Consider the following 27,087-nt stretch of genomic DNA (forward strand, 5'->3'; position numbering starts at 1 on the left):
GTGAGGACCAGTCCCAAAAAAGTAGATGCTGGGTAACAAAAGGAATTAGTGTGTCTAGTGCTACTAAGAGGAAACTGCATATGGAGGCAAAAATAAACTGAAGCCCTCAATTTCTTAAGTATATATATATATATATATATATATATATATATATATATATATATATAACATTCGACAAAATAATTAAACTAGCAAAACGTACTGTGAATAATAACTTCATTTCAAAAAAAAAAAAAAAAAAAAAGCTGTTTGGTCTGTTATAAGAAGCAAAGTTGGCAGTGAGGCAGAGAGAAAATGCCCTTCTAAAATGGTGATAAATGGTAGAGCTGTTACAGAACCCAGTGCCATTTGAGAATCATTCAATGACTTTTTCATAAACTGTAACAAATTTGGTGACTGTTCACCACCAAAAACAAAGCCCAATATGATAGACAGCAATTGCCCATGTTTTAAGTTTTCTCATGTTTCCATCTTAGATGTCATCAAAATCATAATGCCCCTAAAAAATTCAAAATCTGCAGGGTGGGATGAGGTCCCCACTGAAATAATAAAAATAGTCCGTCACAGTATTGCATATCCACTCTCTTTCATAATCAACCAATTTTTTGATGAGGGATGTTTCCCAGATCGATTAAAATATGCAGAAGTTCGGCCCATACATAAAAAAGGCAAACAAGATGAATTGGGCAACTATAGGCCAATCTCACTGTTACCAATTTTCTCAAAAATATTTGAAAGAGCTGCATGTGATCAGATCGAAAATCACAATTCATCTAACAGCATTATCTTAGGCAATCAATATGGTTTCAGAAAAGGCCGCAGCACAATCCATGCAATAAATGAATTAGTCACAAAAGTCAGCAGATGTCTTGATGATAGAATGTGTGTGTCAGGCAACTTTTGTGACCTGTCCAAAGCCTTCGACACAGTAAATCATGACCTGCTTCTCCAAAAATTGGCACGCTATGGTTTTCAAGGCAAATCTCGTAGCTGGATGTCATCATACTTGGCAAACAGAAAACAAAGAGTACTTATTAACATCAACGGCAAGAGATTTCTCTCTGGTTGGAAACACACTCAATTAGGTGTTCCACAAGGTTCAATATTAGGGCCACTACTTTTTCTGTATTATATTAATGATATGCCATGTCAGGTCCAGTCTGATACTATCCTCTGTGCAGATGACTCAACAGTTGCAGTCTGTTGTAAAAATGAGGTAGACTTAATTCATCATATTGAACAAACACTTGGGGAAGTGGAGGCATGGGTCAAAAACAATAACTTGACATTAAATTTTACAAAAACAGAAATTGTTCATTTCACCACAAAACAATCTGCACAGTCTATAAGTGAAATAAGGTATATGGACAAAAAATTAGAGACTGCAGACTGTGTCAAATTCCTTGGCATATTAGTCAATATAAACCTGTTATGGAGTCACCATGTGGACAACATACTGGGTTGACTGAATAGCCTTGTACATATTATGAATGTCTTGTATAGTATTACTGATTTAGCTGTAAGAAAAACTGTATATAATGCATATTTTGTTCCAGTCATTAAGTATAGTATAATTTTCTGGGGGTCTGAAAAAACAAATTTACTTAGAGCTTTTAGACTACAAAAAATAATCATCCGAGCAATGGTGGGAGCAAAACCAAAAGCAACATTGTAAACCTTTATTTGTAAAACTAGATCTAATGAGCATTCCAAGCATATACATCTATGAAACTCTCACTTTGACGAAAAGAAACCCACAACTTTTTGAGGGCAACTTCTTCTTGCATCAATATGATACTAGATATAGAACGAGCCACATGTTACCTACCCACAGTTTAAAAACATATGAAAAAAAAAATACTATATGGCCATGAAATTTGTAAATAAAACATGGAAAGATATGGACGACCCAAATTTAAAAGGTACCAAAAGAGACCTGGAAAAATTTCTGAAAGGTAAATGTTATGATAGTGTAGAAGATTTCATGAATGGCAACAATGCATTATAACTGTAATTAAAATACCTCTTTGAAGATGTTACACCATATATATTATTAGTTTATTGTCTATTTTTAGTATTATTCTATATAGTGTAAAACTGACAAATCACCTATGTCACAATCTTTGATTGTATAAGGCATGTTATGTGATGATAAAAATTGAATTGAACTGAATTGGGGGAGGGGGGAGCAGGAAGGGGGGGGGGGGGTAAAAACGGTACAGGGATACCAAAAGATGAATACCATAAGCAGATTCAGAAGGATGTAGGTTGCAGTAGTTATTAAGGGATGAAGAGACTCGCACCGGTAGAGCAGTATGGAGAGCTGCATCAAACAAGTCTTCAGACTGAAGCCACAAAAACAACATCAGCAGCAACAACAACAACAACAACAACAACGTTCTAATATTGCTTTTAACAGTAGTATGTCTAAGCACATTGTAAGAAAATAAAAAAAAGGATAAAAATTAAAAATTAACAAAAGGAAGATGCTGGATTCATTATTGAGTGTTGCTGTGAAGCTTATAATGGTATCACATTTCTTGAGTACAGTACAGGGCGAGCACAAAGTCTTGCCTTGATTACAAAAATTTATAACAGAATAACCATTAGACATAATAAGTTACATTTGATGCCATTACATAGGTGAGTGTTACTAGTTTTAAGACCACTTATGTTAATAAACCTCAATGTGTGCTCACTTGGTAGCTTGGAGAATGTCGAGGCAGTATTCCAGTCCCCGCCAGGTGTTTTGTAACATGTGTTCTGTCACAGTACCCACAGCAGCTTGCATCCTAGCCTTCAGTTCGTCGACGTCAGCAACTGGTGTGATGAAGACTCTGTCCTTTATACAGCCCCAGAATAAAAAACAATGGGCGTAATGTCTGGAGAGCGGTGTGGCCAGGGTGTTGGACCGTTCCTTCCAATCCACCGATCCAGAGATCGGAGATAACTCCTCTCTCCAGACATTACGCCCCTTTAGTTTGCTTTTTTTTTTGGGCGGTGGGGGTGGGGGGGGGGGGGGGGCTATATCAAGAACAGAGTCTTCGTCACACCAGTTGCTGACATCGACAAACTGAAGGCTAGGATTCAAGCTGCTGTGGGTACTGTAACAGAACACATGTTACGAAACACCTGGTGGGAACTGGAATACCGCCTCAACATTCTCCAAGCTACCAAGTGAGCACACATTGAGGTTTACTAACATAAGAGGTCTTTAGAAAAATGTAAATTATTATGTCCAACAGTTATTCTGTAATAAATTGGTATAATCAGGGCAAGACTTTGTGCTCGCCCTGTATTTCTCAACAATTTTATTGCATTTCAGCAATAATATACAGACAGGATTAAAGAAGGAATTAATAAACATAATTACATTACTTCTTTTCCACCATATTTCATCTCAGTTATCTTTTGTAAAACTACAATGTTTTTGGAACTAACTCACAAAATGGACCTAAATAGTCACCCAATGCCCCTTGGATGCAATAACCAAGACTTTCATGAAAACAATCTGTACAGTAAATCACCTTAACTTAATGAAGAAAAAATCAATAGAGCAACGAATATGAGTAATATGGTTATGTCTTGAAATCTGAAATCTTGGAACTGGAAAGAAATTATTTCCTATTTCACAGTCTATATTTAAACAGATGAGGAAAGATCCACATCTGAAAAAAGTTTGTCTGACAAAAATGTACAAAACAACAATCATCATTCATAAATGAGCAAAAAAGACTGTCCAAAGATGAAAGCACCTACGCTAAGAAAGGCTAGACATATAATTACAGGATAATGTGTGTGCAGGAACAAGAAAGAAAGCAATAACTTAATTTGAAGGAAAAGAAGTACAAAAGTGAAAGTACCACAAATGTAATAAGACTGACAAAATTGATTTTTCCGTAACTTTTGAGATAAAATATCTCAGTAATATGCATTTCAGAATACCATCTTAATCCCAAATTAATTCAGATTATGAAAATTATAAATTTTATTTTGTGTACCATCTATTGCTAAAATTTATCAAGCAGAGTGGATTAGCAAAGCATTTAAAGGAAAAGATCGATATGTTGTGAAAGGTTAGAAAGGAGGTTCAGGTCATACACAGACTTGCCTGCTGTTTCATTCCCTTTGTGCTTGTAACAGGTGGATCTTACACGTTATCTTAAGGGATGTGATGTAGTGTGACTTTGTGAGTGACCGTGGTTGAGTCTGTGAGTGAGTGAGTGAGTGTGGTTGGTAGGTCACCCCTCGTTGGCTGATGACTTTTTAGCCATTTTAATCACATTCATTCCTACAAATTTTTGCACAGGTCCTTCCGATCCTGTGACATTAATCTGAGTGACATTAACCACCTCCTTCCTAACCTTCCCCAATCTATCTTTCCTCTCTTCTCTGAAGAGGGAACTAACAGTTCCAAAAGCTAGGTACAGTTTTCCCATCTTCAAACTTGTTCATCAGCAGTACTGAGAATTCACCTCCTGTAGAATAAGTACTGGCTATTCTGTCTCTCTGTAATTTTCTCAATCAAATTTTCTTTCCGTTATCATATCCATATGGACTTTACGAACCTACTTGATCTAACTACAATGAATGTCAGAAAGGATTCTGAAATTGTAGCCATAACAATTAGAAAGTTTATTTTGAATAATGCAACTGATTATAGAACACCATATGAAAATCTGGAACTTTTCATTGACTAAATTGGAATCATTCTGAAAACAAGTAAATCCAATGAAATATAATGTGTGGAGGATTTTCATTGTCTTTCTTACTAAAAGCAGGAACAAAAAGGCACTTTTAAATCCTGCAACAGCTAATAGCTTAAATCTGGATGTGTATGTTGCTACCTCAGTGACAGCCACTTGTGAAACAGTCCTATACCAAATTCTAGTCAAGAAAAGTATATACAACTCATTACTAAAAATTTTCAAATATGTGTGTGTGTGTGTGTGTGTGTGTGTGTGTGTGTGTGTGTGTGTGTGTTCAGTAGACACACAAGATGAAGTAGAAAAAGCAATAAAAGTACTAATGAGTACTTAACTCTGAAGCAATTGTTAAGAAGGCCATTGACACCAGTGAGAGACTGCTCTATCCAGTTGTGGTACACTGAGATGAGAACATGACAATATTCACCTCTTATTTGCTGCGTAGGAACAGCAGCTGACACACCCTGTCTCATTCCTGTCATATGTCACTGCAAGTGCTGACAATGCTGCTGTACAAAACATGCAAGTATGCCACTGGTCCTGATCTAGGCTTTTACCCTTACACTGATGTACTGAAGATTTCTACAGTTATATAAGCCTATCAAAACAGTTTGGAGAGATGCTGTAAAGAACTTCAGGCCCATTACAATTTACTATTGCACTTGAAAAATATCTGAACATTTTATGTACACTTAAATAATTTTAAAAAATCCAGTGTAATGTATTCAGAAATGAGGAGTCAATTACAGCTGTCAGTTATAAGTGCTTTAAATATATACTAAGCATGACAGACACAAACAAGAAGCACCAGAAATACTGATAAAGTTATTGACGTAGTACATCATAAGATTCTGCTGTTCATTCATTCATTCTTTCTTTCTTTCATTATGTTCTGTAAGTTCCATTAAGGAGGAGGGCCTTCAGGCATGCAGAAGAGTCACATGTGTGCATTAACAGAAGGTGTGTACCAGAAACACATAACAACGAGCATACACTGGACGAAGCTCCACGTGTGACATTCATGGGCATCCAGATGGCTTATGAACTGAGGTGGCATCAGCATATGGGGTTAACCAAAAGGCTCAGTTCTTTCTGCTTCATACTCATAAATCTATCTCACTATTTTACCTCATACAAGATTGCTAGAATACTTTGCACACTTTCACTCAGTTCTGTCCTATGACATAATCTTCTCGGGCATTGCAGCTAAGGTGAAAAAAGTGTTTATTCTACAGAGGTATGCAATAAGAATGCTGAGTAAAGTTGATAACTGAACATCTATCAGATGCCTCTTCAGAGACCTAGAGATTATTACACTTACATGCCAAAACATGCATCCTCTAATAGATTTGTAGGTCAAAGCATGAGTGATTTTAGGATGAACTCAGCACAATACTAGAATTAAAACTTAATTTCCATACAGACTATGCATCCCTATTTAGGGTTTGGAATGGAGTTTTATATGCTGGTGAAAAGTCTATATGAAGTTTCCAGTGGACATCAAGCATGAAGCTGAGAATTCTCAAATATTTAAACACAAAGTAAAAAAAAAAAATCTCATTAGCAACTCCTTCTACTATATATCAGAATAGTTGTGCCCAGGAATGTAAATTCACTTAACTCTAATATTTTCGTTAATTAAATTCTGGTTCTGCCAGTATACAGACGTTAATAGTGGTCTCCGTAAAGTTAATATGATTTGTTTGGAGTATCAGATAGTCACGGCAGTGTAGAAAGAGGAGCAGAGGTTTTGCAAAGTTATCACCATAATTACCAGTTTGAGTAAATGGTGCCTGTGGCTAGCATTCTTTGCAGAATTAGCGAGTAACGGTTGCTTCTGACAGTTAATATATAACTTGACTTGTTCCTCATCCCTGAAGGATCTCCTTCAGGATCAGATTGAATGAACACTGTGTGTGAATGTATGAATGAAATCACAGAAATGTAATCTGTATGAGTAATAAATAAATACATATTAACAATAAACTATCCTATACCACTTGATGCTATGCTTGTGCCATCTAATTTAATCAAGCAAATTAGAAAGAAACTGTTACTTTGAAAAAAGTTACTGTCTCCTCGGCTACATTACATAGCTGTTGTTTATCTGCTATTGTTTTAGTTTAGTTTTTTATTCATCCAAAGATCATTTAGAAAATAAAATCAGTCAAATCATCTTAATAGAAAAAAGAATTTTTTTTATTAAATAATTCATGCATCTTGAAATAATATCTGATGAAGATTTATATTAATATACTGTGCTGATAATTTTGATGTGTTGTATACAGTATTTTTTATACATATGATGATAGCTCAGAAAGTGAATTACACAATATTTTTGACAGCCAAATAACTTTTATTTACTGCTGCACTACATAGTGACACAGATACAAGACACTATTTTTGAAATAGTTACCAAGTCTTGGTAAATAACTCAGAACAGTTTACCAGTTGTTCAGTTCCTCAACAATTTTGATGTGTTGTATACAGTATTTTTTTATACATATGATGATAGCTCAGAAAGTGAATTACACAATATTTTTGACAGCCAAATAACTTTTATTTACTGCTGCACTACGTAGTGACACAGATACAGGACACTATTTTTGAAATAGTTACCAAGTCTTGGTAAATAACTCAGAACAGTTTACCGGTTGTTCAGTTCCTTGACAACAGAAATATGCCCCTTGGTCATGGAGCCATTCGAGAGCAGCCATGTGAACATCCCCATCATCATAAAATCTGCAATTGTTATGAATCTGTCCCTCGATTCTCTGGATACTATCATCACTGGTTGATGTCGATGGCCTTCCTTAACAATGAGCACCACCCACATCTATGCAGTCTTGATCTATTGGCACCCCTCCACTATGGCTGGATGTAACGCTGCATTTGGTCCACATATTACCAGAATTTTGAGGTGAATCTGTGGCAATTTAAAAGTTATGTTCACAAGAAATGTACTGTCCCACATACTTAGAGAACATTTCCAGTTACGATGCCATTTGACTCCCACATAGTGATGCACCTGTTATCTGTACCACACCAGAACTGTGCTTGCAGGAAACCCAGAACATGTACTCTCTTCTGATACTGTATCACTCTCAATGCACAGTGGTCTTAACATGGGATGACATGTCTAATTAACTTTTTGAAGTCCCTAAGTGTTTATAAGCTTCCCAGCTTCAGTCTAAGCTGTGCTGTCAAAAGTGACTTACCATGCAGCCTTCCAGATTTGGATGTTGTTACATTACTGGCACTGTATTACTCTGGGAAGTTTCATATCACTGTATCTTGTGCTGCCATGTGTTGCAGTCTACCAATAAACAGATTACAAAAACCAGTCTTTGTTTATGTTGTGTGCCACAACAGCATCACTGCATCATCAAATGACAAAGAGGTTACATGGTACAGATGCTTCCAGTGTAAAGTCTGAATGATGCAGAGTGAAGTGGCAAACAATCTCACTGAGAAGAATCATGAGAAAAGGAGATCCTAGTGTTCGAAGCTCGACATATCGTGATCAATAGTGAAAATCAGTTTTGGATCTGTTTTCAGCAGCTTGCACTACTATTCGAACTTGACAATGGCCACTGCTCACTGGGTTCACAACTGGTTGTGTCCATTTAAAAATACTGTCGATCAGAGGCAGAGTGAAAATGCTGCAACTGTGTCAAGCCATTTAAGATGACTTTTTTGCCATCTAATCACCACGGACAAGTACTGCATGTATCACTACGGACCTGAAAGAAAGGACCAAAGAAAGCACTGGAAATATGTGGAGTAACCACAGATGAATAAAACGAAGATGCAACCACAATCAAGCACGGTGTTGCTGAGAAATTTTTAGAACTGAGACACTAAGGTGCTAATGGATTAGGCATGTAAGGAGCAAACCATCATTGGAACATACTAATGAAATCTCCCAATGACAATATAGGAGGCTATGAAGATTAAGTACTGTGGGAAGCTATCCCAAGAGGGTGTTTTCACTCCAAGAAAACACACCAGCTTAATCTGCACAGGGTATAGGCTCTCTCCCCATATTCTCCTAACATAGCACACATTAACATCTTTCTGTGGATGGTGAAACCAATGCATGCCAAGCATTTCCAGAATGACGAAGAGGTGAATTTCAAGGTGGCTCATTATATGGACAACCAAAATGTAGCTGAGATCTCAGCCAAGTCATTCACCACTAGAAAAAAAAAAAAATGTGTATATATGCGTGTCTGTGAAAGTACATCTACTGCATCTGTATTTCATTTGTTATTAATGGGTGCAGTGTCTGCTGCCACTGTGAGGAAGGAATCACTGATTTGGTGCCTAATCATCTGAAAGTGTCATCATTTCTGCCAGAGTTATTTCTGGGGCCAGCTTTTCATTTGGGTCCTTACTCCTTTTTTTCCTTTTTTTAAACATAATGTTCCAAATAGTTTTTCTCTTATATTCAGGGTGTTCAAATTAGGTAGATCTCTCCCTTCTTAGCACAAGGTTCTTTAATACCATAAGTAATCCATTACTTATATTTGTTTTTGTTTGATTTTATGCTTGTTTCTGTAGGAATATGTTAAAGAAAGAGTTACATTTTCCATCTGTATTTATTCTGTATCTCTGTCTGTCAGATGTATTTACCCTAAAAAGAACTATGGAAAACATTGGGCTAGAATGGATAACATTTTGATAAGACTGCATGATTCAGTCAATTAGCCATGCAGTAGCCTCTTACTACAAGCATTCAGGTGCAAATCGTCTATGTATGACGAGATTAAGTGACAAGTGATATTCAACCAAGATCCTTCCCTAAAATGCCTAGCTCATAGGAGACACTGTTGTTACCTGTAATCGTTTTCCAAAGAGTTCTGAATCAGTTCCGACATTCCTTTCTTGTAGCTATCCAGCAGTGAGATCGTCTAGACCTTCCTAAGACTTTTCCTCCTACATTTACTTTGCATCTTATACCCCATGTGGTTCTTTCTGCAATGTAATGTTGGTTCCCATTTTGTGGGACTTGGGGAATGTTGGTGAGGCAAGATCTGATGTCAAGAAATACTGGAATGTTAAAAGGGGGTGATTTGGGGCAGTGGGGTTGGATCACAACTGGATGGATGAGTGAACTGAGACAGGCAGGGTTCAATATTGGTGTTGAATTGAGTCTGACTGGTAGCATTGGTGGAAAAAAGTGTTTCTACAGTAGGGACCAGAAGAAGGAGAAAACGCCTTTAACATGACCAGCATGACTGAATTTGGGATTGGGGCAAAAGGTAAGGCCTTTGGAAAGTACTAGTACTTCTATGGGACTAAGGCTTTTGGAGTATATTGCACATCTATTTAGGTTCTGGTTCTGGTTCTGTAAAGCAGTGGGAGGAAATTTCTCAGGGTGTGGTAAAAGGAGTAGGTCTGTGAGGCAGAGTTTGTCAGCTATGAGGGGATGTGGGGGAGGTTTCGAGGTTCTTGTAGAGGTAGTGGAGAGTGGTAGGCCAAGGTAGAAACAGGAGGTGATCAGGTTGGAGAGCTTTTTCAGGTGGTGGTGTGCTTGCTGCTATAGTTCATGTAGGGCAAGAGTTTCAGTGTGAGAGATGGAATGCAGGAATTTGGTATTACAGGGCAGGAGGTATGAAGAGGAGGTTTTGCAAGAAGGTTTGAGCCTGATTTACATAGTGTTGCAGAAATAGGTTGGTGAGGGCTACGGACTGATGCAATCTGAACAAACAGAGGTTGTCGGGGAAGGAGGGGTTACACACAGAGACGAATAATTTAAGGGCCAGGCATTTGGGGAGATAAAATTTGAACTTTGAAACAACACAGGAACAATATGTGGGACTGGGTTCTGGCTAGGGACAGGAAAAAATGAATCTGAACCAGGTGAGGGATTTGGGATTTTGGGTGGTTAGGAAGGATTCCTACAAATGGGCCATGAACAGGTTGGTGCAGGATAGTGCCATGCAGGGCCCATCGTTGTACCACAGATCTGTAAGTATGTGATGCCTTCAAAGGAGAAATAACTGTGGGTGAGGATAATGTTGGCCAAGCTGAGCACAAAGGAGACTGTAGGTTTGGAGACAGTTGCGTGTTGGGAAAGGTAAGGTTCAACAGCAGCAATGCCATAGGCATCGGGAGTGTTAGTACAGAGGGAGGCGGCATCAACAGTGATGACAGGGCATTGTGTAGTAAAGGAAAAAGAATTGTGGAAAGTCGGTGGAGGAAATGAATGGTGTCTTTTATTATAGGAGGGTAGGTTATGGGTGATAGGCTGAAGGTGCTGGACCACAAGAGCACAGATTCTCTCAGTGGGGCCAGGACACCCTACCCACATTCCTCCAGAACCTCAATGCCCTCTCCCCCATTTGCTTCACCTGGTCATCCTCAACCCAACAAGCCACCTCCGATGTTGACCTCTACCTCACAGATGGCTGTATCAGTACCTCCATCCACATCAAACCTACCAAGTGCCAGCAATACCTCCTCTTCGACAGCTGCAACCCATTTCATATCAAGAAGTCCCTCCCATACAGCCTAGCCACCCATGGTCATCTCATCTGCAGTGATGAGCTGTCCCTCTCAAAATGTATGAAAGGTTTCAGTGAGGTCTTCACAGACTGAAATTACCCTCCCCACATTTTACAGAAATAGACTTCTTGTGCCTTGTTTCTCCAGCCACCTCCCACATACCCATCATCCAGCCACAAAGGAGCACTCCTGTACTCCCCTCCTGACTCAGTAGCATCCACAACTGGAACAGCTGAATCATGTTCTGCGCCAAGGTTTTGATACCCTCTCATCATGCGCTGAAATGAAGAACATCCCACCCACTATCCCTCCTACCCCTCCCATAGTGGTATTTGACATCCAACAAACCTACACAATATTCTTGTGCATCCTTACTTCACCCTGTCCCTAAGCCCTGCCTCATGGCTCATAACGCTGCAATAGACCTAGATGTAAGACCTTCCCCACATATCATCTGACCACCAGCTACACCAGTTCAGTCACAGGCATCTCCTATCCCATCAAAGCAATCATGTGGTATGCAAACTAAGCTGCAATCACTGTACTATTTTCTATGTGTGCATGACATCCAATAAGTTGTCTGTGTGCATTAATGGCCAACAAATCATGGTCAAGAGACAGCTAGACCACCCAGATGCTGAACATACTGCCCAACACAATGTGTTTCAAATAAATGAGCATTTCAGAGCCTGTGCCATCTGGATCATTCCTACCAACACCAGCTTTTCTGAACTGCGCAGATGGGAACTCTCCCTGCAACATATCCTACATTCTGTAGCCCCCAGCCTCGGCCTTTGCTAGTCCCTGTTCTCCACTAACCTATCCTCTTCTCTGCTCCTACTCCAGCCTTTTCCCCTTCTCTATCCCCCCCCCCCCCTTTCCCTCCAACCTCCTGACTAAATCTAGAAACCCTATCTTGTACTTACCATGTCCCTAAAAACTCCCAAAAGCAGCAGTACACCTTCCCCCATCCCACTCAGTAGTCCCTGCCACATGTCTTCTCTTTACCCCTCCACCACTCAAACAGGATACTACTCCCATTAGGCACAGTTATGACTCAATCCGGCCACAGTGGCTAGAGACAGTGCCATGTGTGCGAGAGTTGTGCTTGTGTGAAAGCTTAATAATACCCAACAGTCTTCTTTAACAGTGTTTGTCTGCCAGTCAATGTATTCTCTATGTGGTGACCAGCAATTTACACTAATTTGTGAAAGTCACACAAATCTAGTAATTACACTTATTTACTAATATTTTCATAAACCTAACTACAGCAAAAATGTTGTTACTTATTCTGACTGTGTGACATGTACTCCTCCAACTAAGGGAAAATCCAGGATGGAATAATGACAATATTATGAAAAGGAAAGATTGCTACTCACCATATGACTGAGATGTTGAGGCACAGCAGAAAAACTACTAAATATATAAGCTTGCAGCCGGAAGGCCTTTTTCCAAAATAGATATACACACATGCACATTCACGCAAATGCAGCTCACACACACATGACCACTGTCTCTAGCTGTTAGGGGCCAGAAACAATGGTCATGTGTTCAAGCTGCATTTGTGTGAATATGTGTGGGTATGGTGTCTATTTTGGAAAAAAAGGCCTCCTGGCCAAAAGCCTATATGTTTAGTAGCTTTTTGCTGTGCCTGCCTGCAATTAAACATCTCAGTCATATTGTAAGTAGCAAATTTTCCTTCTCATATTGTCATGTATTCCTCCACAATACATATGTGCTAATATAGATGTAACTGTAAATGCACTAAAATTAAACTTTTGTAATATGAAATTGTAAACCGCAGTGTCTAAATTATTAATGTAGCAATCTTAAAGCACACACAGTACAGTATTCATCTCCTGTTCATGTTCCTTTGTGTTTAATCATAAATAAACAGTAACCATTTAGTATACCAATAGTTCAATCATACGGACACGAAAAAGAGATCTCTGAGGGGAGTTTTGCCAGAGTTCTGAAAATTTGGTCATTTGTGTTTTATGGATGGTGATCACAGTTTTTAATTCAAAAAGTGTAATTCTTCTAGATCAAAATATTCATTGAGCAAGGATCATGGAATTTTCAGTGCTGTTTAGCTAGAATTTTTTGAGCAGAATTATTATGCAGAATTAAGGTACATGAAAAATATTTAGGTCCACTATTAGGCCCAGAGGACTTCTTGACACCAACTAGCCACTGTATCATCCTCAACCAGTCAGCATCATTTGGATGCAGCATGTAGGGGCATGGGGCCAACATAGCACTCTTCTCGCTAGTGTCAGCTTTCCGGACCTTGGGGCAGTTATTTCTCATTGATGCAGCTCTTCAATTGATCTCATGAGGTTAAGTGCATTCTCTTCCAGTCATCCAACCAAAGAAAACTTCCTGGCAATACTGGAAAATGAACCTGGGTCCTCCTCATGGCAGTCACATACACTGATCTCTCAGCTACAAAGGCAGACAATGATTAAGGTACAAGGTCTTCATAATATTTATCCATCTTCAGAAGCTCTTATACCAACCATATCTCACTTCTTGTGACTTTACAGTAAAAGCAAATACCTATTAGATATTTCAAGATGGAAAAGATTCATGGAGGAAGTCCTCCATAATCCTCCTTTTGAAGCAACCTTCGAAGTTTGCAAGCCAGTCACTAATGTTTATCCCAGTAGCCATGACACTGTCAGCAAAGTATGCACTGAAAAACTGACAAAACTGTCTGTGGTAAAATTTGCTCAGCTGCTGTATTGAAAGGGCTGAGATATTCTAGCATGTCAACAGTGGGAGCGCAAACTTTCAAATGTTGTCATAAGACTTTGTGAATCCCAACTACTAATGCCTTTAACAGGAACAAAATATTTTACAATGGAAAAGAGTGGCCTGAAGCAACTGCTGAACACCATTTACACAATTTTATACTCAAGTATTACAGAAGAGATCCCTCAATGGTGTGCTTCCACGTGTTCTGTCAAGTTGTTGTCCCCATTTCATGCACAACATTTTGATGGTTAACCCAGTCAACTTCTTTAGGTGCTTTGAGTTTTACTGTTGTGCATGCTTGCTGCCTGGACTTTAACCAGACTGTGCACAGGAGATGACAGAAATGATACTTTTATTAATTATTTATTGAAAAACTGACAACATCCTTTAAAAAGAGAAGACTGAGTTTCTATGGGCATGTCAAAAGAATGGCACCAGAAAGAACGGCAAAGAAAATCCTGGAATACATGGAAAGCAGAAAGACACAAATTAACTGGCTGAAAGAAGTAAAAGAAGACATTGCAGAAATGAACATTATACCAGAGACAGTTTACAACAGAATGGAATATAGGAATGCCATCAACAAAATACAGGGATTCAAAGACCGAACGCAATCAAAGAAGACGGGAACAACCTGGTCGCAAGAACATAAAGAAGCCCACTCAGAAAAAATGAAGAAGTACTGGGAAGAACGCAAGAAAAAGCACAAGAAATGACTGATGCTTAGCGTAGTCCAAAGTTGACTGTAACGAATAATAATAATAATAATAATAATTACACTGAAGTCACTGCAATTCATGATGATTCCGTGCAAATTACAAAAGGTATGGCATTGTTCTTAATAGGATCCTGATCACAAGGGATAGCAATGCATGCTTTTGCAATGTGCTCCCATGCTGGCTACAAGATTGATAAGAAGTTTCTGTGGTAGGCCATTCCAAAACTTCATCAGCATAGCTGACAACTGCGGGATGGTCATTGGTGCACAAGGATGTACTGCAATATGCCTCCCAACACGTCCACGGGTGCTGAAAGGGATTTGAGTCAGGGGAATGGGCGGGCTAGTCCATTCCCCAAAAATTTCATACGAAGAGCTCTTCCACCTACACATTGCGATGGGGTCATGCTTTGTCATCTGTGAAAATGAAATCAGATCCAAATGCACCCCTGAAAATATGCACACGGTGGAAGGAGTACAGTATCACAATAATGTGGAGTGTATTTTTTTCAGAGATCTGGAAGTCAGTATAACCATGCAACATTGTACCTCCCCATACCACAACACTGGACCATCAGAACAATCATCTTCGACATTGTTCCTGGGTGCACTGTGTATCCCCACACCTTACCATTTTAGGGTATTTCTTTCAGCTACCTTCTGTACCATAATGTAGCAGCTCTTTCTATAGTCCAAGTTCATCAAGCTATACTACTTGGCAGTGACATAATATATAGTGTGAAAGTTACTTTCAAACTTAAGTTTTGCACACCAGTGTAGAAGCAGCGGTTAAAAATGGAACTTATTCAGCAAGGCCAAATGATGCTTTACTGATTGTTGTAATTTCATGGATTATCCATGCTGCCAAAGGTAGTGATCTTCTTGTAACAAATTGTTTTTTTTTTCTTTGTTTGTTTAAAAGAAAGAAATGGAGACCATAAAATATTAGAAAAATAAATTACAAATTGACCTATCTTCTATACATGACTATATGCACTTGAATATGTTGCATACAAACTTACCAACTGACAAAACCAGGAGAAGTACTTACAGTGCTCCAACCACCCCTACACTGACCCACAGAACAACAGATTTGTTTTTTTCTGATGACAGTGTCCTCCTGAGCAACTGTCCACCAGAGATGTAAATGGCAAAGGGGGGGGGGGGGGGGGGGGGGCTATTTTACCTCTAAAATTTAACCCCAGTGCATGCCTTCATCATTACACCATGTTGTTGTTGTTGTGGTCTTCAGTCCTGAGACTGGTTTGACGCAGCTCTCCATGCTACTCTATCCTGTGCAAGCTTCTTCATCTCCCAGTACCTACTGCAACCTACATCCTTCTGAATCTGTTTAGTGTATTCATCTCTTGGTCTCCCTCTACTATTTTTACCCTCCACACTGCCCTCCAATACTAAATTGGTGATCCCTTGATGCCTCAGAACATGTCCTAACAACCGATCCCTTCTTCTAGTCAAGTTGTGCCACAAACTTCTCTTCTCCCCAATCCTATTCAATACCTCCTCATTAGTTATATGATCTACCCATCTAATCTTCAGCATTCTTCTGTAGCACCACATTTCGAAAGCTTCTATACTCTTCTTGTCCAAACTAGTTATCGTCCATGTTTCACTTCCATACATGGCTACGCTCCATACAAATACTTTCAGAAACGACTTCCTGACACTTAAATCTATACTCGATGTTAACAAATTTCTCTCCTTCAGAAACGCTTTTCTTGCCATTGACAGTCTACATTTTATATCCTCTCTACTTCGACCATCATCAGTTATTTTGCTCCCCAAGTAGCAAAACTCCTTTACTACTTTAAGTGTCTCATTTTCTAATCTAATTCCCTCAGCATCACCTGACTTAACTCGACTACATTCCATTATCCTAGTTTTGCTTTTGTTGATGTTCATCTTATACCCTACTTTCATGACACTGTCTATTCCGTTCAACTGCTCTTCCAAGTCCTTTGCTGTCTCTGACAGAATTACAATGTCATCGGTGAACCTCAAAGTTTTTATTTCTTCTCCATGGATTTTAATACCTACGCCGAAGTTTTCTTTTGTTTCCTTTACTGCTTGCTCAATATACAGATCGAATACCATTAGGGAGAGGCTACAACCCTGTCTCACTCCCTTCCCAACCACTGCTTCCCTTTCATGTCCCTCAACTCTTATAACTGCCATCTGGTTTCTGTACAAATTGTAAATAGCCTTTCACTCCCTGTATTTTACCCCTGCTGCCTTCAGAATTTGAAAGAGATTATTCCAGTCAACATTGTCAAAAGCTTTCTCTAAGTCTACAAATACTAGAAACGTAGGTTTGCCTTTCCTTAATTTAGCTTCTAAGATAAGTCGTAGGGTCAGTATTGCCTCACGTGTTCCAATATTTCTTTGGAATCCAAACTGATCTTCCCCAAGGTCGGCTTCTACCAGTATTTCCATTCATCTGTAAAGAATTCGCATTAGTATTTTGCAGCCGTGACTTATTAAACTGATTGTTCGGTAATTTTCACATCTGTCAACACCTGCTTTCTTTGGGATTGGAATTATTATATTCTTCTTGAAGTCTGAGGGTATTTCGCCTGTCTCATACATCTTGCTCACCAGATGGTAGAGTTTTGTCAGGACTGGCTCTCCCAGGGCCGTCAGTAGTTCTAATGGAATATTGCCTACTCCCGGGGAATTGTTTCGACTCAGGTCTTTCAGTGCTCTGTCAAACTCTTCACGCAGTATCGTATCTCCCATATCATCTTCAGCTACATCCTCTTCCATTTCCATAATATTGTCCACAAGAACATCGCCCCTGTACAGACCCAGCTTTCCCTTCTTTGCTTAGAACTGGGTTTCCATCTGAGCTCTTGATATTCATACAAGTGGTTCTCTTTTCTCCAAAGGTGGTATCTATCTTACCCCTAGTGATATAAGCCTCTACATCCTTACATTTGTCCTCTAGCCATCCCTGCTTAGCCATTTTGCACCAATCTCATTTTTGAGACGTTTGTATTCCTTTTTGCCTGCTTCATTTACTGCATTTTTATATTTTCTACTTTCATCAATCAAATTCAATATTTCTAAAAAGAAAGATGATGAGACTTACCAAACAAAAGCGCTGGCAGGTCGATAGACACACAAACAAACACAAATATACACACAAAATTCAAGCTTTCGCAACAAACTGTTGCCTCATCAGGAAAGAGGGAAGGAGAGGGAAAGACGAAAGGATGTGGGTTTTAAGGGAGAGGGTAAGGAGTCATTCCAATCCCGGGAGCGGAAAGACTTACCTTAGGGGGACTGCGTCAGCTTTCAGACAACACCACATACAAAGTTTGCCAAGGTAACCCCATTCCCGATGTCCAGGCGGAGCTTCAAGGAATCCTCAGAACCTTAGGCCCCCTGCAAAACCTTTCACCTGACTCCATCAACCTCCTGACCCCACCGACACCCCGCACCCCAACCTTCTACCTTCTTCCTAAAATCCACAAACCCAATCATCCAGGCCGCCCCATTGTAGCTGGTTACCAAGCCCCCACAGAACGTATCTCTGCCTACGTAGATCAACACCTTCAACCCATTACATGCAGTCTCCCATCCTTCATCAAAGACACCAACCACTTCCTTGAACGCCTGGAATCCTTACCCAATCTGTTACCCCCGGAAACCATCCTTGTAACCATTGATGCCACTTCCTTATACATAAATATTCCGCACGTCCAGGGCCTCGCTGCGATGGAGCATTTCCTTTCACGCTGATCACCTGCCACCCTACCTAAAACCTCTTTCCTCATCACCTTAGCCAGCTTCATCCTGACCCACAACTTCTTCACTTTTGAAGGCCAGACATACCAACAATTAAAGGGAACAGCCATGGGTACCAGGATGGCCCCCTCGTATGCCAACCTATTCATGGGTCGCTTAGAGGAAGCCTTCTTGGTTACCCAGGTCTGCCAACCCAAAGTTTGGTACAGATTTATTGATGACATCTTCATGATCTGGACTCACAGTGAAGAAGAACTCCAGAATTTCCTCTCCAACCTCAACTCCTTTGGTTCCATCAGATTCACCTGGTCCTACTCCAAATCCCATGCCACTTTCCTTGACGTTGACCTCCACCTGTCCAATGGCCAACTTCACACGTCCGTCCACATCAAACCCACCAACAAGCAACAGTACCTCCATTATGACAGCTGCCACCCATTCCACATCAAACGGTCCCTTCCCTACAGCCTAGGTCTTCGTGGCAAACGAATCTGCTCCAGTCCGGAATCCCTGAAACATTACACCAACAACCTGACAACAGCTTTCGCATCCCGCAACTACCCTCCCGACCTGGTACAGAAGCAAATAACCAGAGCCACTTCCTCATCCCCTCAAACCCAGAATCCCCCACAGAAAAACCACAAAAGTGCCCCACTTGTGACAGGATACTTTCCGGGACTGGACCAGACTCTGAATGTGGCTCTCCAGCAGGGATACGACTTCCTCAAATCCTGCCCTGAAATGAGATCCATCCTTCATGAAATCCTCCCCACTCCGCCAAGAGCGTCTTTCCGCCGTCCACCTAACCTTCGTAACCTGTTAGTTCATCCCTATGAAATCCCCAAACCACCTTCCCTACCCTCTGGCTCCTATCCTTGTAACCGCCCCCGGTGCAAAACCTGTCCCATGCACCCTCCCACCACCACCTACTCCAGTCCTGTAACCCGGAAGGTGTACACGATCAAAGGCAGAGCCACGTGTGAAAGCACCCACGTGATTTACCAACTGACCTGCCTACACTGTGATGCATTCTATGTGGGAATGACCAGCAACAAACTGTCCATTCGCATGAATGGACACAGGCAGACAGTGTTTGTTGGTAATGAGGATCACCCTGTGGCTAAACATGCCTTGGTGCACAGCCAGCACATATTGGCACAGTGTTACACCGTCCGGGTTATCTGGATACTTCCCACCAACACCAACCTATCCGAACTCCGGAGATGGGAACTTGCTCTTCAATATATCCTCTCTTCCCGTTATCCACCACGCCTCAATCTCCGCTAATTTCAAGTTGCCGCCACTCATACCTCACCTGTCTCTCAACAACTTCTTTGCCTCTACTCTTCCACCTCGACTGACATCTCTGCCCAAACTCTTTGTCTTTAAATATGTCTGCTTGTGTCTGTATGTGTGGATGGATATGTGTGTGTGTGCGAGTGTATACCTGTCCTTTTTTCCCCCTAAGATAAGTCTTTCCGCTCCCGGGATTGGAATGACTCCTTACCCTCTCCCTTAAAACCCACATCCTTTCGTCTTTCCCTCTCCTTCCCTCTTTCCTGATGAGGCAACAGTTTGTTGCGAAAGCTTGAATTTTGTGTGTATATTTGTGTTTGTTTGTGTGTCTATCGACCTGCCAGCGCTTTTGTTTGGTAAGTCTCATCATCTTTCTTTTCAGATATATTTTTTCCACATGGAATGTTTCCCTCTGTTAAATTCAATATTTCTTCTGTTACCCAAGGACTTCTACTAGCCCTCATCGTTTTACCTACTTGATCCTCTGCTGCCTTCACTACTTCATCCCTCAAAGCTACCAATTCTTCTTCTAATGTATTTCTTTCCCCCATTCCTGTCAATTGTTCCCTTATGCTCTCTCTGAAACTCTGTACAACCTCTGGTTCTTTCACTTTATCTAGGTCCTATCTCCTTAAATTCCCACCTTTTTGCAGTTTCTTCAGTTTTAATCTACAGTTCATAACCAATAGAGTGTGGTCAGAGTCCACATCTGCCCCTGGAAATGTCTTGCAATTTAAAACCTGGTTCCTAAATCTCTGTCTTACCATTATATAATCTATCTGAAACCTGTCAGTATCTCCAGGGTTCTTCCATGTATACAACCTTCTTTCATGATTCTTGAACCAAGTGTTAGCTATGATTAAGTTATGCTCTGCACAAAATTCTACCAGGTGGCTTCCTCTTTCATTTCTTAGCCCCAATCCATATTCACCTACTATGTTTCCTTCTCTCCCTTTTCCTACTGACGAATTCCAGTCACCCATGACTATTAAATTTTCGTCTCCCTTCACTACCTGAATAATTTCTTTTATCTCATCATACATTTCATCAATTTCTTCATCATCTGCAGAGCTACTTGGTATATAAACTTGTACTACTGTAGTAGGCATGGGCTTTGTGTCTATCTTGGCCACAATAATGCGTTCACTATGATGTTTGTAGTAGCTAACCCGCACTCCTATTTTTTTTATTCATTATTAAACCTACTCCTGCATTACCCCTATTTGATTTTGTATGAGGGCTATCCACAAAGTACATTACGTTTTGGAATTAAAAATAAATACAGTATTGGAAATTTATTTTATTATATACAGATGAAAGCCACACTTAAATACTACTTTTCTACATACTTGCCATTTAAATTAAGGCACTTATCGTAGCGATGGACAAGCTTGGAAATTCCTTCGTCGTAAAATTCGGCCACCTGCGCCTTCAACCACGTGGTAACCTCTTCTTGAAGCTGTGCGTTGTCATCAAAACGCTGCATAGCCAACCACTTCTTCATTGCTGGGAATAAGTGGAAGTCGCTCGGTGCCAGGTCGGGACTGTACGGTGGATGAAGAAACAACTCCCACTTAAAAGATTCGATAACTTCACGAGTGGCATTTGCCGTGTGGGTCCGAGCGTTGTCGTGAATCAGCAAGATCTTTGAGCCCAACTTTCCCCTGCGCTTGTTTTGTATTGCTCTTCTGAGGTTGTGCAGTGTTTGGCAATACCTTTGAGAGTTTATTGTAGTGCCTCTTTCCAGGAAATCCACAAAAATCACACCTTTTCTGTCCCGAAAGAGGTAACCACGTGGTTGAAGGAGCAGGCGGCCAAATTTTATGACGATGGAATTTCCAAGCTCGTCCATCGCTACGATAAGTGCCTTAATTTAAATGGCAACTATGTAGAAAAGTAGTATTTAAGTGTGGCTTTCATCTGTATATAATTAAAAAAAAATCCAATACTTTATTTTTAATTCCAAAACGTAATGTACTTTGTGGATAGCGAACTTCACTAATTCCCACTATATCTAACTTTAATCTATCCATTTCTCTTTTTAAATTTTCTAACCTACCTGCTCGATTAAGGAATCTGACATTCCACACTCCGATCCGTAGAACACCAGTTTTCTTTCTCCTGATAATGACGTCCTCCTGAGTAGTCCCCGCCTGGAGATCCAAATGGGGGACTATTTTACCTCCGGAATATTTTACCCAAGAGGACGCCATCATCATTTAACCATACAGTAAAGCTGCATGCCCTCGGGAAAAATTACAGCTGTAGTTTCCCCTTGCTTTCAGCCGTTCGCAGTACCAGCACAGCAAGGCCGCTTTGGTTAGTGTTACAAGGCCAGGTCAGTCAATCATCCAGACTGTTGCCCCTGCAACTACTGAAGAGGCTGCTGCCCCTCTTCAGGAACCACACGTTTGTCTGGCCTCTCAACAGATACCCCTCCGTTGTGGTTGCACCTACGGTACAGCTATCTGTATCGCTGAGGCACGCAAGCCTCCCCACCGACGGCAAGGTCCATGGTTCTTGGGGGGGGGGGGGGGGGGGGGGGGGGGCATTACACCATAATTTCATAATATCTATAATATGCCACATGGAAGATTTTGTCTTTTCAGCAAACATTTTTTCTTCCATTTTCTCTAATGGTCATATCTCTTGTGGTTCCAACATAACTTCTATGGTCTATGCTGTATTTTTTTCTATGGGAATATCACAAGCATAAAATCTTCAAAATCTATTCTGCAACTTCATACTAAACGAAAGAGTTTCTATCAACAATCTTGGCAATATGTGCTGCTAATGATACACATGTAGAAGAAAACGTGATGTACTGTGACATTAACATGATGTAAATGATTAAAATTCAGAAAGGTTAGTTGCTTGTGGAGTATATCACAACTTCCATGTTATTTAACTTGGAATGTACATATTTTCCCTTTAAGCCTCAATTTCCAGTCCCTAATTCTGATTCACAATCACTGGTGCTCACACATACACTTGAGTTTATTACATTATATTTAATTTAATCCGCCGGCCGGTGTGGCCAAGTGGTTCTAGGCGCTACAGTCTGGAACCGCGCGACCGCTACGGTAGCAGGTTCGAATCCTGCCTCAGGCATGGATGTGCGTGATGTCTTTAGGTTGGTTAGGTTTAAGTAGTTCTAAGTTCTAGGGGACTGATGACCTCAGATGTTAAGTCCCATAGTGCTCAGAGCCATTTGAACCATTTTAATTTAATCCATGGATATTAAAGAGATAGGTGTCTGGGATGTTGGAAGAAGTCTAATGTGTCTATCATATTTAAGTAAAAAATAATATAAGGAGATAAATTATGAAACATTATCACAGTGTCAGGATTAATTATATTACAAGCTAATGTTAAGAAAATACTTTTCAATAGAATAGGAGGCGGTCCAAACAGAAAGCTCTCCAATTTACTAAAACTCCACAATATTACCCTCAAGATATTTAACATTCTGTGGGAGAGGTCACTGAATTCTTTGTCGATGGAATTGGTGTAGTAGTAGTTTTTGGTCTCGATATTATAATCACGCTTTGTACTATTGTGTGCAAAATGCAGAAGTGCGTTAATCAATATGTGTACTGTGAAGCAATTTTCAAAATACTAAGTTTTCTAATAGGTCCCTGAAAGATATTCTAAAACTACCACAATATATAATTCTCAAAACACATTCCCATTTTCTGAAAATGTTATCTCTGCAAGTTGCATTTTCTCCAAAACAATAATTCTGTAACTCATTAATTAATGTAAACAAGCATATAAAATAAATTTATTAATTTTTTATCAGAAAAATACATGTACCTGTATATTATGTACAGCTTCAAGTTCAGAAATAATGTTAAAGTACTTACACGTAATCAAATAATCATGAAGATATGCTGCAGGACAAATTACAACACCTTCAACCAGTACTGTCAGTGTTGTAGAGACAGCCTCAGGTGGTGTTGACATGGCCAATGCAGCCAGACAATTCCGAGGATCATGACCACCTTTTATCAAGCCAACAGTCACAGAAGCTATGCTCGGAGCAAGTGCTGCACAGAGAAGCAAGTCACCACTTTGCTGTGAAGCCATGAAGAATGCCAGGAGCAGTTGGCTTGTGCTCACACACTGCTGTTCATTTTCCACCTAACAGATGTAAGTGTTTAGTTCTATAATAATATTATCAGGAATAGTTTGTACAGCTGATTTTGCATCTAACAAATGAAAGCACAGGTTGGTCCACAGATGTGGAATTAACCTTCTGGCAAAAAAAGGTGGATAAACAGAGATTTAAATTCAAAAGACCTGTGATGTGACATTGCCAACATGGTAGCCATTATTGAAGACATTATCTTGGATAAAACTCAAAATTTTCATGTGGAAAACAGGTCTTGTGGCATATCAAATACGTACATAATTGCAGAAGGAAAACAATGGTGCCTTTCATTTGTGCATAGATTTATTCATTTTCAAGATAACTGATGTCTCTTCTTAACAGGAAAACTGATACCATTAACACAAACCAAACACAGTGATATTGCCCTCATATCAGGATAAAGAAGGAACCATTGTTCTGACAGTGTTTGGTAACAGTCCAGAGTGCAGGAATCTAATTTAGTCTCACAGAAGACTGGGGTCAATTGTACACTGATAATGAGAATATTGGTCATAAGTAAATGGCACCCTTACAAAATGATAATGTTACAATATATGACCAGGCACAATACAGATCATCGGGTTCAGTTTGTACAAGGGTGATATGTAAGCCGGACAAAAACAATCATACCGGTATGATGTACTGTCCACAAGTGAAGCTAATTTCTATGTGAAGTAAACAGACACATAAACAGAATCAAAGATACAGGCCATATGACAGCCCTCCCTGGCAGGATCCATCAAATGGAGGGAGATGGAACATTTCTAACTTTCTTTCAGCATGATGGTGCCTCACCTCTTCAAGAGCAAGCTGTTTGGACATCCCTGTATATCTCGTTTCCCAACGGGAATATGTTGTAGAAGTCGAATGAGTGACCACTACATTCCCTGAACTGAAGTCCATAAGATTTCTCTCCGTGGGGGCATGTGGAGGCAATTGTATATGTAATGATCGGAAACCTCGCAACATCAGGGACTGGACTTTGATGCTTGTACTCATATTCTGGTATGTGTGTTGGTTAAAGTCCACAAGAAATGGATGAAGTGGTGATAACAATGATCTTACAACATGCTGAACAGTATGTCAGGCACAACCCATAGCCTTTGTATGTTATCACCAGTATTTGCCTTGTTCCATACAAAATGTAGTATAACTCAAGAAGGGATAAAATTATGCTCAAACGAAGACACCACTGTTTTCTGTGTGTAATCCTGTATGTGTCTGATGTGTCATCCAATTTTGCTGCTTCCAAAACAGTAGCCATATTGGTAAGAAAATCTCTTAGGTTTGCTGCCCCTTCCCCTTTCCCATCTTATATTACTTTCCTTTAACTTTCCATTCACCCACCTGTTTTTGTTTTAGAATGGTGGTTCCACACCCATGGATCAACCTGTAAAATTATATTGCTTGGCAGTGAATACATGCTTATGAGCAAGTGAATCAGAGATAGATGCTGTACTGGAGAGAGAGAGAGAGAGTATCCCTGTTCCCACTGTAAATAATTTACTGTACCTCATGACTGGGATGTCATAACACCTGTTACAGGCTGTTGTTGAAATAGTTTAGCACAGTATGGACAAGACACACAATGTCAGGCACTGGGCTTTTTCAGTGGCATCATGAAAGAATGTACAGTAACTGCCTCGAATCAGGGAGAACTATGACGCCAGAGGCAACTGCTATGAGCGATAATGTAATGTTCAAGGGTGCACTGTTGACTGTAATGGATTGTAACAGTAGACAGGCATGCTACACTGAAGCAAATCATTTACAAGTTCTATGCCAGACAATGAAAACTATGAAACAGCCATACACTCCACATCATCCTCTCACCTTAGGATAAAGAAGCCATGGCCCCACGTAAGTACCTCAGTTCATCCCATGTCATTGGGCACACAGATTAGGATGGACACAAGAATGTTGCCAGTGGATGCCTGAAGCATGGAAAAAGGTCAATGGCTGGATAAGGTATGTTATTCTTGGCCACATATTCATAGAAGTGTATGAATACCTAGATGCATCCCACTTGCCAAGAGGGCACCCTTCAGGCTTGTGGTAGAGGTATTCTTTTTCAATATATATTTACACAGCATGAAATTTGGCCCCTAATATGTCCGCCATTATTTCTCAGTGACAAACAACACAGGAATTTAGTGTTTAATCATGTGTACCTGTCTGCTTACAGCAACCAGCAGCCTGTACCTTCAGCAAGCCACAGTGCCACCTCATCAGTCAGTCACTTGTGTCAGAATGATCTGATGAACATTCCACAGACATTAGGGTGCTTGTGTGAGCACAGCTTCCTTAGTACTATCATGTACACCTGGAAAAACACTGAGGTAGGAGTGAGTGTCTTGGATCCAGCTCCAACAAACCTCCATGAGTTATGGACAGTGGCTGAAAGGTCATGGATCAGAATAACTTCACAATTCTTTCAATGTCCTCTCGAGTCCATATGCCACTGTCTTCATCAGAGCAAAAGGGGATGCAAAGCATTTTTAGTTAAATGTCTATAATTCAAGTGCTGATGTATGTATTTGAAAGAATAGTAAAACATTTAATTTATACAGAAAAGCAGTTCATGTTTTACCTGTGAAATTCCAGGAAACTAACCTGTAACCACAATAAAGTTTCCATCAAAAATGATTTCACCTCTTTGTGATGAAAGTTTAATATAAGTAGCTCCCACACTTCCCGGCGACAAACAGAAGGCAAATTTTGTGGATGAGCTGGATCACACAACACATATAAGAGCAGTGGACGAAGCAATTCAATACTGTTCTTTGAAACTCTGCAAGAGAATACGAATATCTGAAGAACTATTTAAAATAACATTTTTGTTTGTCTTTAGTTCATAAACTTACATTTCTTCATTGTTTTTACACAGGAACTGTATTTGACTCAGTATGTCAGGCCACACATCGTTTCTGTGCCTCAGAAGAATCAATAAAGGATGTTGAGGCACTTGCAATGCAAATGGACACTGGTAATGACGTTTTTCAGAAATCTGAGTTTTCATGTCCAGTATCAGCAAACTGCCAATAGCATTAATTATTCCAATGTAATTCCTAAAAAAGACAAATTATGAAAATCAGATAGGCCATTTCTCTTCAAAATTAAAGAAACTATGTATCCATCATACAACTATAATCACAGCAGCAATTTTCCTATTTTCTTAAGTC

The 27,087-nt window shown here is 40.0% G+C and overlaps 1 protein-coding gene across 2 annotated transcripts in view; it reads right to left on the minus strand.

The window, feature by feature from the left end:
* The window catches only part of LOC126262282 (focadhesin), a 298,944-nt gene that overhangs the window by 228,408 nt on the left and 43,449 nt on the right, over positions 1-27,087 (minus strand). For both annotated transcript variants that reach the window (XM_049958798.1, XM_049958799.1), the window contains exons 5-7: positions 26,770-26,973; positions 26,519-26,696; positions 23,619-23,895 (exon numbers count right to left, since the gene is read on the minus strand). In XM_049958798.1, the coding sequence (XP_049814755.1) occupies positions 23,619-23,895; positions 26,519-26,696; positions 26,770-26,973 (659 nt within the window). The remainder of the gene's footprint in view (positions 1-23,618; positions 23,896-26,518; positions 26,697-26,769; positions 26,974-27,087) is intronic.

The sequence above is a fragment of the Schistocerca nitens genome, chromosome 6, assembly GCF_023898315.1.
Source record: "Schistocerca nitens isolate TAMUIC-IGC-003100 chromosome 6, iqSchNite1.1, whole genome shotgun sequence".
Taxonomy (NCBI): Eukaryota; Metazoa; Arthropoda; class Insecta; order Orthoptera; family Acrididae; genus Schistocerca; species Schistocerca nitens.